General features: G+C 41.6%; 1 protein-coding gene across 7 annotated transcripts in view; it reads left to right on the top strand.

Moving 5' to 3' along the window:
* The window catches only part of nav2a (neuron navigator 2a), a 91,697-nt gene that overhangs the window by 66,163 nt on the left and 11,030 nt on the right, over positions 1 to 14,504 (top strand). For 5 of the 7 annotated variants that reach the window (XM_044031180.1, XM_044031182.1, XM_044031179.1 and 2 more), the window contains 13 exons: positions 1,328 to 1,646; positions 2,081 to 2,804; positions 3,874 to 4,093; positions 4,676 to 4,962; positions 5,628 to 5,693; positions 6,344 to 6,388; positions 6,929 to 7,089; positions 7,679 to 7,861; positions 10,140 to 10,192; positions 12,395 to 12,418; positions 12,763 to 12,837; positions 14,003 to 14,086; positions 14,188 to 14,311. In XM_044031180.1, the coding sequence (XP_043887115.1) occupies positions 1,328 to 1,646; positions 2,081 to 2,804; positions 3,874 to 4,093; positions 4,676 to 4,962; positions 5,628 to 5,693; positions 6,344 to 6,388; positions 6,929 to 7,089; positions 7,679 to 7,861; positions 10,140 to 10,192; positions 12,395 to 12,418; positions 12,763 to 12,837; positions 14,003 to 14,086; positions 14,188 to 14,311 (2,365 nt within the window). The remainder of the gene's footprint in view (positions 1 to 1,327; positions 1,647 to 2,080; positions 2,805 to 3,873; positions 4,094 to 4,675; positions 4,963 to 5,627; positions 5,694 to 6,343; positions 6,389 to 6,928; positions 7,090 to 7,678; positions 7,862 to 10,139; positions 10,193 to 12,394; positions 12,419 to 12,762; positions 12,838 to 14,002; positions 14,087 to 14,187; positions 14,312 to 14,504) is intronic. The other 2 variants (XM_044031184.1, XM_044031183.1) reach the window with 2 other exon arrangements.

Genomic DNA, 14,504 nt, shown 5'->3' on the forward strand with positions numbered 1-14,504 from the left:
TATCAACAATATGCAGACAGCTGACACTGTTACAGCAGCATTTTTCTCTCGTCCCTCTCCTTAAATGCAGTCATGTCCCAGCATTCCTCTGCTCTCAGTGAAGAATGTGATACTATATGTCTGGTTGACACAGCTGTGAACTCACAGAGCTACAGCTGATGTTGACTCTGATCAGGAGCCACAGTACGGTTCAGGAAGGTGATGGCTGAGCTGGTAATACTGTGACTCACACACACATTCACATACTGAAATAGACTGAATAGCGGCTGATGTGGAGCCAGTTGTCACGTGACCATTATTTCTACATGGCAAGGTGCTGAAAAAGAAAAGTAGAACACAAACAAGTATTTCTCTCAGTACAGTAGCTCTGACAAAGAGGTGGTTGATAATGTCCTCTGGAACACACCTTGGCTATACTCGCTTGTACTGTTGCCTTGGCAACTGTGGAATTAACTTAAAAGCAGCTGTCATCCCTTTAACAGCTGTAATTTACTGTGTTAAATAAAGGCTCTGGTAAACTGGCTGTGAACAACAAAAGTGCAGCACTACATTTTCAGCACTTCAGTATGTTAATGGTTTTAAGAATTTCTATTTTTCTATTTCTATTTTTATACTCTGTACAGTCTCAAATTAAATTGAATCAGCTGCGGGGAATCTGCTCAAGCACTTTTCTGTGTTATCTTAAGTTTCAAAAGAGAAATATTAAAGTCTCAAATTGTGCCCTGGTAAAATCCTGGAACACGTATAAAGTAAATAATAGAGCATCAGGTGAGATGACGGCATTTCATGGCCCGAGGGCCAAAACATCATCTCCAGTATTATCATTTATATTTAAGGAAAACGCTTGTAGAGTCAGAGTGTGCCTGCTCCTTTGAAGTTGTGAATATACATCTGAAACTTTTTAATGTGATTCTTGTTGCTTTTAATAGGCTCGCTGTTCGAAATGTTAAGAAGAGAACACATCTTTAGAGGGCAAATATTTAAAAAGCTTTCCTATTTCTAATGCAGAGAAGTGATGAATTGAATCCTTTCATTTCCTTCAAGTTCAAGTCTCTTCCTTACAAACAAGACCTGCTCAACAAAGTGAGAATTCTTCTCTTATGTTTCACGTAACCGGGAGAACTCTTTCTGCACGGCCGTAATGTGGTCAGACAGATTCTAAACAAAAGGCTCAGGTGACGGCGGAATGGACTGCTGGTAGGATTACCCAGCATGATGTTTGTGGTCATAAATGGAGTGGTTTTTAGAGCCACTTGGCAGTGTCTCATAAAAGACGCTTTCCTCAGCAGTAATAAATCTGACAGAAGGTCTGTGTGTGTGTTCTCAGCCTGTGACAGATGCGGAGAAGCACTCGGCCTCCACGGCGTTGCACCAGGCGTGGTCAGGAGACGAGGTGAAAAGGCCAGACTGCGGGTCAGACAGTGGGGTTAAGATGGAGCCGGGCTCCAAGTGGAGCCACCGGAACCCCTCTGACATCTCTGATGAGTCTGACAAGGGCGGCTCAGGGAGGAAGACCCCCTCTGTGTCTCACACAGGATCCTGGAGAAGAGGCATGAGCACACAAGTGGGGGTGACATCTCCACGCACTAAAAGCACCAGCAGCACAGGCTCAACAAGCTCCATCAACCTCAAAACCCACAGCTCAGGTAAGATAGACACCTGCCACTATGAATAGAAAACTCATTTCTTAATCATTGTGGATATACAGAAGTTATCTATTCTAGTTGTTCCATCATGTGAGCTCTGAGTCTGTTGTCTGGACACAATGTGGTCAACTATTTGTGTCCAGAGTGACAGATGCAGTGGGTTTTTAACATCCAGTCTGTTGCGGAGCCTTGTTTTGGTTTGTTTTAAATGAATTTAAATTCCCTTTTGATTTATAATAAAATGATTGACATACTGTATATATAAAAAAAAGCATATAAAACACACTGGAGTACATTTGTTTGGTGAAAAGTACTCTACAAATAAAGATTATGTTATATTATAAGTAGTTGGTGCCGAAACCCAAAGTATACGTGTTAAGTATCGTAGTCTAGAAAGTTAACATTGCTGATGTCTTCTTACTTGTGTCCTGCAGGTAAAACAGATGATGTCAAGGTGTCAGAAAAAGGACGCGTTTCTCCTCGACCTAACTGCCTTCACCGCTCGCCCTCAGACGCCGGGCGCAGCAGTGGCGATGAGACAAAAAAACATTCAGCCTCTAACAGCCGCACATCTACAACAAACGCCCTCACACACACTGTCTCTGACCCCCACACTCACACACACACACTCACCTCCCGTACCCCGACTAGCACTTTTGGTTTCAAGAAGCAGGGCACTGGAATGGTTACCATGGTTACGGCCAGCGGCGCCACCATCACTAGTGGTTCAGCCACCTTGGGGAAGATGCCCAAATCTGCAACCCGCTCACTGGCAGGAGGCCTAAAAGCTGGCGGGCTGGACGGAGGGTCAGTACTGGGTCACCATGATGACAGCTTCCTTCCCATGAGCGCTCGCTCCACTCTGCAGTACCGCAGCCTGCCGAGGCCGAGCCGCTCAGGAGCTGCTGCGCGCAATGGAAACCGCTCTTCCACCAGCAGCATCGAGGCTGCCGTACTCTCCATCACGCCACACAGTAAAAACTCAATAAGCTTCGCCAAGGCCAACATCGCAGGAGGACTGTTGGCCAATCAGACAGATCGTGAGAAAGGCGTCTCTGAGATTGACAACCTGAGGAGTGGAGTCACGATGCAGAGTGGAGGAGCAGCGACTGGTCCTCTGACAGGAAGACAGCAGGTCTCTTCACCTACATTACGCAGGTGAGCGCTCATACCCACCTGTATACACACTCATACACACATGGATCTGGGCAGCTATTCTTCTTGGGACATTGTCTTGACTTACATTCATTTGGACAGCCGAAACAAAGTGTTATCCTGAACCATAACAATTTATGTCTAACCCTGAACTTAACCTAACCACAATTTAAATCATAGCCCGGAACTTAACCAATTCCTCAGAAATGAGGTTCTGCTTCATTAGGACCATGTTTTGTGGACTATCAGTGTTCATGCCAGAAACAGTCCTAAAGAGGTAACAAATACAAGTACACATGCATGAACGCATACACACACAGAATACTAATCTTGCAGACATAGTGACGGCCAGACGATGAGCCATGCTGAGTGGGGGCTCTCTTGCATGGGCATGACTTCACTGATGGGACTTTACTAACCATTTGAAAAGACAGTAATCATACAGGCACAGTAAATAATAAGCAGCGGTGAGTAAGGATCACACGTGTGGGCCTGTTATACACACACACTGAGGTTAAGTCAGGCTATTATGAATACAGGCCTTGAGCTTGGCTGATCAGCTGCCAAGCCTCAGCCTTGGCAGTGCAGGGGGGAGGGTGTGGTGCAGGGTAATGGGAGCTGGGTCTTACCTCAGTGCTCTGCCCTCATTAATGTGAGGGAGTGATAACTCTTCAAAGAGGCCTTGTGCTGCCATTATCGCCCACCACAGCGACAGTCATCACAGCCTATCATTTAACTCATGTGTCAGGATTAGCAAAGAACCATGAGAGAGCTCTTTCTGTGTGTGTGTGTGTGTGTGTGTGTGTGTGGTCTGCCACTGTTTTTGTATCATGAAGAGCAAACAATAACATACTGTACTTTGATGCAGAGCTGTCTCAAATATATAAAAACATTTATAGACACCAATGAATGAGTTATAACTATGATCATGTACATCTATCTTAAAGGTAAATACAATTCATATGAAATATTAATAGAAACTATAACATTTACTTGATGATATGATATGATATTATACATTTGCCCTGATGGTCACCAATTTGTGATTACATACCCTCTTTTTGTGTAACAGGTTGTTTGGTGGGAAGACCAGTAAACAGGCTCCAGTCACCACAGCTGAAAACATGAAGAACTCCACTGTTATCTCCAACCCTCATGCTACCATGAACCATGTGGCCACAGTGTCTGAGTCCCCTGATGGAGGACTGTGTGGCGGGGACAGTGAGACCAGCAGCCCCCTGTTTGGAGGAAGAGCACTGGGATCAGGGACCGGGACTCTGGGCAGCGAGCAGGTGAGTCACTGTTAATAACCTGTGGACAATTAGTGCTCTCTTGTTCTCCAAGGTAACAATCTACTATTAATAAAGTAAACTGAATGATATTTGTACTTGTAATTGTAATAAAACTGTCTTCAGAAAAGTTTGTGCTCAGTTGTCAATTAACACAGTTGTCAAACCAGGAGATTAAATTGGGTTCAAAGATTTAAAAAGCTTTTGAGTTTAGGGTGAATAAATACTGTATGAATGTTTTAAGGATGTGGGACAGTGTTTGTTGAGCTAAGGGCAAGGCTTTGCTGTGGACACTAAGGATTTTGTTTATTTTAGTGGACACACACATGGGTAGTGTCAGTGTCGTCATGAAGTTGTTTCCTGATTCATAAAGTCACATGTAGGACGTGCATATACATATATCTATATATTATATAGATACATTTATATATATTAGATTATAATATTATATATTATGTATAATTTTTAAAGCCAGAAAATAGGAAGCAATTCCAATCATCGTCAAAGAGCCCTTTCACCTTCAGAAATGATGATTCATATTGGAGCACTTGAATCAACATTCTCTCTCTCTCTACCCACACACAGGCCTCCAGTCCTGGCTCAGTTTACTCCTCTACTGGCCCCTCAAACAGCCTGACATGGGGCACCACCTTCAGCGGCTCCTCTGCCCAGAGCAGGGAGGGAACGCTGGGTGGGCATGGTGGGACTGGCAGCATGGGCTACCCGTCAGTCAGCAGCATGCATACCAGCAGCGAGTCCATCGACATGAGCCTTGGCAGTGCTGGAGGAGGCGGCGGCCATGGGACCCACAGGGAGGACACGCTGTCCGCACTGGGCCACACCAGCAGCGTCAAGACTGGCATGTCTGAGAGGTAAGGAGTCAGACACACAACATTCACAGGGATCGGTCCAGAAGCTTAACTCAGTCTGTTTGTGTGACGTGTGAAGTTGCATGAAAAACACACTTGTGCACTTTTAATAATCATACTGGTCTTCACTTCACTGTTAGGGTTCAGTAACTAGAGATAATTATTACTACAACTTACACTTGGGTATTTTTTGTAGTTTGGCAAAAAAGTAATAATTTGTATCTGTAGTAATGTCTTTCCACTCAACAAATGAAAAGAAAAGTTGTGTTTTGTTGATATTTATATTTCCCTTACGTTAAGGATTCCAGAATTGAGATGATGCACAGAGCATTGGTCATGGTGAGGTGTCCCTTCTTGTGCGCCATACTGTCTGTGCTCAAACACAGAAACAAAATCCCATGGTGTCTTCGGTCTGTTATACAGTAATTGCGGTCATCGTAGCTGACAGGTTGACTCTGTAATGTGACAGGAATGTCTCAGAGGAAACTTAATAGCATTCTGAGTTCAAGTTCTGAGCTATGGCATCATCCTCCTCGCCAAGTTTTCTTAATACCTTCACTGGTGAAGAATATCGCAGTTGACTTCTGCTCATAAGGATTTCCACTTTACTCTCTAAACCTTTTTCTCTTCTGTGTCTGTTGTGCGTTTTCCTTCCTGTCTTCCATCAGTCCCCTGTCCTCCCCCTCCGCTAGCCCTATATTCAGCCGAAACACGCTACCTCGGAAGCAGGACAGGTAAATGCACCTGTGTGCAGTGTCAGGCTCTCTGATGAACCAGCTGTGGAGGCTCCTACTAAACCACCACCTGCTGCCACACAGAAAGCATCAAAGACCCTCAGAGAGTAGCTATGTTTGGTAGCTTGTTGTATTCTGTGTCCTGTGTTGCTCTGTGTGGTAGTTTGTGGGTTTGTTAGGACCTGTAGCTCCTGTATGAATGGAAATTTGTGCAAATGTGAGCTCCAGTGGTTTTGTTTCGTGGTCCACTCTAGTCTCTATTGATTGTGGCATACTCCCACCTTGTGGTGGATCTTATAAGTGCAGATTTACCAAATGGTATGAGCGTAGGACCTTTGTTGTGGACTCTAGACTGCAAAAAAGCATCAAGGGTCTTATTTTCAGTAAAATAAATAAAAAGTATCAGCCAGTTTATCAAGATAAATGAAGCTGAAAGAATAAAATCATTTTCTTCAATCAAATACCAGAGCAAAAAAAGAAGAGGTCAAACATTAAATTACAAAATTTTCTCTTGCAGTGTAAAAGTTGTGATGTACCAGAAATATAGTTGAGAGTTAAGGTTTTGATAGTTAGTTATTCCTTGCAGACACATGTTTCCTTGCCTCCTTGCCACTTGTTCTGTCCTCCTCTGAAGTGTTTCTCTTCCACAGCGGGCCAAATTGTGGCAGAAACACTCTGCCTAAGAAGGGACTCAGGTACTAACTTCACTTCCTGCTGGACATGATGCACTTGTGCACACTGGTTCACCAAATTGTCCTCTGATTTTCATGAGATTTTCTACATCTACATTCAGTCTTTGGGGCTTGTGTTCACATGCTTTTAAAAATGCTTTGGATGTGTTTTGTCACTTGGCACATGTGTTGTTGTGTTGTGTGTCTGTAAAGAGTTTGTCTTCCTGGAGAGTCGTCTCTGTCTAATGTGGCTTCAGGCTTGAGTTTATGGGTCAAATATTCTTTGGCTTCTTCTCTGCTTTCCCCCAGTTTCTGTAGCTGTTGATGTTGAATCTGAGTCTGTGTTCACTGTTGTAATTTGTTTCAGCATCTGATTCATATGATCTTAAATCCTGACTAATCTGGCTGCTCCAGAGAAAAAAAAAAATCATTCATTCACCTCATTCATTTTAAACAATGAAAACAAAATCTTAATCCAGATCAACAAAATCATATACAGTAATCCACTCTGCATCTTCTCCGTTTTGTGCCCCCACATTTAACCTCTTCTTTGACTTCCTGTAGGTACGGCCCATCCCCACAGCTGAGAGGCCAGGAGGAAGCCCGCGATTGGCTGCGTTCCCACTCCACCAGTGGGCTGCAGGACTCAGCCAGTAACTCTCCGTTCTCTCCAGGCTCAAGCCTCACCTCCCCCACAGGCACTCGCTTCACCTTCGGACAGCTCGGTAGGACTAACGCACAAGCCAGTCCAGCACTGGACATTTATTTAGCTGGGATTTTTTTTGTTTGACCTGAAGCAAACTTACATCCATGAAAACGATTTTAAAACATAACAGAATCAGAATCAACTCTATTGGCCAAGTTTGGTTCCACTTTTATCTTTAATACAACAAACAATAAATGTTTGAAAAACAAAAGAAGAGTTTGGTTTTTTTTTTAGAGCTGAAGATATAAATATAAAAATATAAAGTACAAGTACAAGTTATTGTTCATTAAACTGAACACAGATATTTAGTTCCTAAAAATTAAAAGTTGCAGATTTTCTTGTGAGAACAATTTACCACAATCTACTCGATTTAGCCTCTGTGATACATGTACAGCTCTATCATATCATTGCTGTATATATTAATATATTATAAGTGAAAGATTGATTGATTCTTTCATTATTTAAGATTTTTTTTCTGTTTTCCAAAAGATTTTTTTTTTCTACATCCTACATTCACATATAGATTTCTGACATTTATAAAAAAAATCTTTTTGTGAGAAAACACTTTTTTATATTTGAAGCTTATGTTTATTGTATAAATGTTGCAGCATCCAGCCCGACCTCAGCAACTCAGATCAACCTTGCTGGTCTGCGGAACAACAGTCTGACCAATCAGGACGTTGCTTTTGACCCTTGCAGCGACAATCGGCTGAGAAACTCTTGCATGTCGCTTGATGACAAAACTCGCACCATGAGTCGATCGGGTTCTTTCCGGGATGGCTTTGAGGAAGGTAAGATAGACCAGAGGTGAATGCATGAGAAACAAATACTTAGTCGTATTCAGTGACTCGTGAGTTCTTACCCTTTCCTCTTTTCCTCAGACATTAAGTAAAACCTGTTTTTAGTTGTAATCCTTTTCCAAGACCTGCTTTGCCCCCATTTCTTTATTTTCCATATATTATCTCTGAAGCCTTCTCTCTCTTATTCCACATCCCCATGCCAAAAGTAGTATTATTCCATTTGTTTAGAGAACATTAGGGTGGATTACAACTGCTCCTGGAGGAAAAGCCCTCTATCCCCTTAGAAATACATAATCAGCTTTGGTGTGGCTGTTTTTTCTCCCTAACCCTGTTTATTGGGAAATACCAAGCAGAACTTTTCCCACCAGCAGGCACACAACGTTTCTCCACTGGAATCCTCAGAGCCATGGAAACACAATGTATGACTATAGGACAGGATGACAGGAAAGAGCATACTCTGTTGTACATCTGTATTTGCATATTATATAAAATGTGATTATTTATTTGACATTGTGCTAATGTCTGTTTAATTCTATTATTATTATTATTATTATCATTATTGTTGTTGTTATTATTATCATTATTATGATCATAATAATAATAATGTAAAATTCCAGCCCTAAAACTCGGAAGTGAACTTGCATTTCAGTAAACCACAAAATAAGCATTAAACCACATCACAATGCAGCCAAACTACAAATAAATTACATATGTTGAATTATTTTCTGATCACAAATTATTTCCAATAAAGCATTTTGTCAATCAATGGTTAATCAATGATTGAAAACGAAGTCACAACAGATGTTTGGGGATCTATATGTAGTTTCTGTCACAAATATTAGCAAAGCACAGGACAACATGAGAGATGGACAAAGAGCTGGAGATCTAACCCAGTAACACTGACACTTGTTCTGTGACTCTGCCTTCGGGCAATCAGCTGTTTTCTTTGAGAAGAAGAAAAAAGAGCTCCGTGGTTGTTTTCTTATACCTTCAGTCTGACCAAATGTGTACATTATTCTGTTCAATACTGTTTACATCATCAGAGTAAACTTCTGTTTTAACAGTATTATTAAGCTCACTTTGAGGAGGGTCGTTTGTCTCAAGCTGCTGCTTGTTGATTGTTTCCTGGAAGTGTGAAGTTTTTTTCCAAATGCACTTAAACGTATCATTATTGTCCCCCTCTCCTTCACACTCGTGTATATGTCTTGCTCTATCTTCCTGCTCTATGGATCTTCCCTTTCACTAGAGGAGATAATTACAGGGATCATAGTGAGGGGCGTGAGAGAGAGGAGAGGTGATGATATACAAGATACCTCCAGCATAACTTTCTGTGTGTGTGTGTGTGTGTGTGTGTGTGTGTGTTGGATCACAGCACTGTTAGTCTGGAGGACAGGTATATGTGTATGTCGTCGAAGTATAGAGTTACCCGACCGTTGTTTGATTGACAGGACAAAAGTCACATCATCCGTCAATTCATTCTGTCCCCACAAGGCCTCCCAGTGCCTTTATATATGCACATGTATATAGAATGATGTATGCATTATGAAATGTAGATTAACTTTTACATTTCTAGTATTTATTAGCATTTTAACTCACTAATGCAGCAAATCGTCACATCAAAAAAAGCTAAAGCCAGGGAATGTTTGCAATTCTTTTCCTCGGAAAAAAAAGATAGCTGCCACTTTGATTAGTCAAATAATTGTTGCAGGTCTCGTCAGAGCTTTGCCTCTTACAAATACATTATTACCTGCAAAGACTGATTTATGAGGTTGACAGCAGACCGCACACACCTTGCTGTCTAGACCAAATAAAAATAAAAGTGTGTCCTGAGTAAAGTCTGCTCCCTATGAAGTAAATGAATAAAGGGAAAAAAAGAAATTCTGCTGAGACTAGCCCGACTTCTCCATGAGATTGATGACTTCACATGCTTAATCCGTTCCATTCGGCTCTCAGGCAGGAAAACAGAGCTGCCGTTGTGTCCCACTCTGTGTGTGATTCAGAGCTGAGTCATTAGCACAGTGATAAACAGGCGGCCAATAGTTCATTCAATAGTTGCGCCACAATCTTACTATAATGTGTAAGACTTCTTTTTGATCACAGAGCTGCAGTCTTTATGATCAGGTTGGGGATAACATTGTCAGGTGTGCAGGTTTGATGGAGAGTGGGTGGTTTGTGTGGAAAGGATGTAATGGGACTTGTTGTTGATAATTAGGGTACTGTTGTGTGTGCAGATGTAATTTCTAATCCCCACTTTTACTTGTGGTTTCAGTTCACGGATCATCGCTGTCTCTGGTCTCCAGCACCTCCTCCATTTACTCCACGGTGAGTTTACATAAAGCCAACAGTTAAATAGAGCTGATTATAATTTGATAGCAGCAGTGTCTTTTTGTTTTTATCACATCATATAGTTTGTATCAAACATTTTTAAACAACATTTACCTGTTAAATATACTGATTGAAACATATCAAGGTCCTTGTAAAGATCTAATTTACGGTCACCGCAACTACTCAAGTTCAATTTTAATCAGGATCTTTGCTGAACATCATGTTCCCTGTCCTCTCATGCAAATTGTGTCACTAAGTTAAAACTTAAATTCATTAAAATGTTTGCTAAAAAATATTCACTTTTAAATATCTGATTACTGTAAGACAAAAAAAATACAGACTTCCGTGTGTGCTTGGCTCTGCTTTTACGTAAACAAACCTCATACAACTTCATTGTAAAGCAACAGTATTCCGGATCAGTGTAATTACTGCTGAGAAAATGCCATTCTCCATGCCAAGCAATGACTATTCTTGAGGTCACAGATCTGCACAACTCATGTCAATTCCATAGACGTATGTTTCTGCTCGTGCTTGTGGAATTAGGAAATATTGAGTGAAAAAGGCTCAGTCACACAGCTCATGTGTGTGTGCATGAGCCAGTCAGAGCTTAGTGCTTCACAGTGTAGCTCCTCCTCCCACTAGTGGGCTGGTTTACTCACCTGGGCAGGTGTAGCAGAAACACACTCAGACACTAGATCTGTGCTCGAGTCTGGCTGGTCCTTCGAATCCGAGAGTCAAGAGGTTTAAAAACACACAGCTGAAGAGAGTGGAGGCAAAATGATGGCGACTTTATCCCTGACGGGAACCGTCACATCCTGGCAACAGACGGTAGGAATGTAGGGAGCTGCAGTGCTTCATTCTGCTTTTATGCTGACTGAGTTAAATTTGGAGTTTGTCAAATGTAAATATATTTACACAGAACATGCATTATTAAGTTGTTTTTTAGAGTTTACAGCTAACATGCCTGAGGAGGTGAAATTTGAAGTCATTTGTGCCTCCAGATGCTTCATATCTTAAAAAACAAAACAAATCTAATGCTTAAAAATCCAACCTTAACACAACGACAACAAACTCAGCTGACGCCAGTTTATTATTATTTACTTCTGTTTTTGTGCCTGTCTACAAAAAAAGTGATGATCTGTGATGTTGATAACTTTCAGAACTGTTTGTTTGTATTTCTGTTTGTGTATCCAGGATCAGTTGGTCATGTGTGTGGGATTGACAGTTTGGGTGTGTAGATCATGTTAGGACAGTTACCACAGAGTGCAGGTGCCTGTTACACTGCTATACATGCACAGACACATAAATCTGTTGAAACGGATGCTAGTGCAGCCAAATGTCATAATCCCAAAATCATTAATTATCCGCTGTTCTGCTTCATTGCTTCTCTCAGATGTCCAACAGTGTTTAGAAAGAAAAAAAGACCGTAAATGTAATTCCTTCCAAAGCTGCAGAGGCAGCAACAACCATCAGCCACATGAAAATGTACAGAAACTATGTTTTTAGGACTTAACAATCTGCAGGGTTGGTTGAAATCCGACATATCCTGCTTATAAAAAAAAACCCAGTACCAATGGCATATCCTCTTTGACAAGTTGAATATGGCTTGAGCAAATATTAATAACTATATGTTTTTGAAAATGAATCCTCAATAAATTCTGAAATTATACACATTGAAATTTATTTGAGTTTTTCAGTCTTTAGTTTACCGTCTTACCTCAATAATGACAAAGAAATGATTCAAACATGTCACGGAAATGTGTTTGGATATAGCTTCAATGTTCAGTTGAATCTGTTTACATGTAAACAGTTGCATGTGTCACTGTTTTGGTGATGTGTAGCAGCAGCAGCAGGGTGTGCTGGGTGCGTGCAAGAAATTGTTTTGCGGGCTGTATGTATTTGCCTGTCTGTCTTTCTGGCTATTGTTCTGTGTGCACTCTATGAAGACAATGGGACTCAACACTCGGATATCACAGTGAAATGCCTTCAGGTGAAATAGCTCTGCTTTCCAGACACATTACACCAGTCAGTCTCCTGCACAGTTTATAAAGCTTATCTTTTTTGGAGATAATAAATCAAACCGTGATTGAGACATGTGCTGGCTGACCTCTAGCAGCTTGACCTGCTCTGCAGTTTTCAGTCTGTATCCAATCAGCTTTCCATAATGATGTTCTCTCCTTCTCATGTTTGTTTTTACAGAATGAAGAGAAGTCTCAGTCAGAGGTAAGTGTTATCCAGCTCACCACAAGTTTGTCCTCTTTAATTTTCCATGTGGCTGGACTTGTAACATGGGCTTGTTTTCACAGTTGTATCTAGTTACACGTGTAACTGTAGTGTGACTGACCTTGTAACGGGCACTTGTTCCTCTCTGAACACCTGTGCACACCTGAATGTTCTCTTTTATGCATCTGCTCCGTTTCATCTCAACCTGAACTTATCGCAGTTCCAATCTGGGAGCCTCCCTCATTTGTGACTGCAGTATTTTTCTGGTCGTGAGTCTGTGTGTGTGTATGTGCGTATGCTTTTATCTTGGTGCTTTTTGATATCATGGTTTTTTATGTCTTCAGATCCGCAAGCTGCGCCGGGAGCTGGATGCCTCACAGGAAAAGGTTTCCGCCCTGACGACACAACTGAGTGCCAACGTAAGTGAATGAGTACACAAATACACCCTCCTGCTCAAGCCACAGTCCTACATCGGTCTAATTATTGTGATTAATGAGGCATGCAAAAGACAAATTGCAATTGATTTGTGAAGGGAACTACATAAATAATTTTTGAATACTGAATTGAAACAAACCTATTAACAATGTGTAGGAAGTGACAGTGAAATGTTCATGAGTGTCTCTCACAGTCACTCCCAAAACAATTCACAAACATTCAAAAAAGAACAGAGCGATAAGTGCCACAGAGCACTTTGGCCTCAGAAGGTATAATTTCACATCTGGCTGAACTATCAGAAAACCTCTTAAAGCATCTCTAGACATGATCCTTGTCTGGAGTCTCACCACGCTCTACTTGTAATCTGCTGCCTGAGCCTGCGCTAGCTGCCAGTTTAACTGTGGATTAAAGATATGAAAAGAAGGCAAAGGTATCAGATTACAACAGGGAGTCAAGTCTCAGCACACTGCTGAGAGACTGTCCCAGATGTGGACCGAAGATTTACAGCTAATGACGCCTGGGTTGTAAGTGTTGAAAGAAAAACACAGACCGCGAACAGTGGAGTTGATGGTGGGAGGATGTAGGGTGAGATGTGAGATGGGGGTAATGGAGGGGCTTTGTTCAAATATTTGATTACATGCTGCAGACAGATAATGAATTATATGAATACACCTTCTTCAAAAAAGTCAAGACTATAGGCATTTATATACAATATACACACTTCTTCAGTGTCACAGTGCAAATGAAAACTGTAGTACATAAACTTAGGTCCATTACATTCAAACCAGTTCACACAATGCTGATTAAGCCTATCAGCTCCACATGACTCTCGCTGTGTTTCTCAGTATAGCAGTGTTTGGATCTCATATCAACACTGCACACAGGGTGATTTGTTGTATGTAAAGACAGACAGAGGCAGCAGCAACATGGCACTAGTAAAGCAAGGCAACATCAAATAGGTTGGAGTATGACTGAAAACACAAAGAAGTGGCAACCCAAAGTTTCAGAAGTGCTCAAAAAACCCAGTTGTTCCTTTGAATTTTGCTCATCTACCTTGTCTGAAGTGTCACATCCTCTCACTTTGTCAGAAAGCTGATTTATTCTCATACACTGTCTCACCCTCAGCACCACCCTTTGTTTCTCCTGCAGGCACACCTGGTGGCAGCATTTGAACAGAGTCTGGGCAACATGACTATTAGACTGAAGAATCTCACCCTCACAGCAGAGCAGAAGGTGAACACAACTTCTGTTTTTTGTTGCTGATTCTCCATGAACCAAAGTTCACATTCAAACCCATCGCCATTGACTTGATCCTCATCCTTCTGTCTGTGTAGGACTCTGAGCTGAATGAGTTGAGGAAGACCATTGAGCTGCTGAAGAAGCAGAATGCTGTTGCTCAGGCTGCCATCAATGGAGTCATCAACACACCTGAACTCACACCTAAAGGGGACAGGACAGGTAGATGCAAACACCCTGTAGGTTTTTTCCATAAAACATTCATCTTCACATTGAACACATGACCTTTTTTCACAAATATCCCCGTAAAGACGGCATCGTTTCATGAAAAATCCCCGTCCACACGGAACCCCCTGAAACGACTCAATACGCTGTAGTACATATGCCAGCACTGTAGCGTCACACCAAAAAACAG

The sequence above is a fragment of the Solea senegalensis genome, linkage group LG7 (genome assembly GCF_019176455.1).
Source record: "Solea senegalensis isolate Sse05_10M linkage group LG7, IFAPA_SoseM_1, whole genome shotgun sequence".
NCBI classification, from domain to species: Eukaryota; Metazoa; Chordata; class Actinopteri; order Pleuronectiformes; family Soleidae; genus Solea; species Solea senegalensis.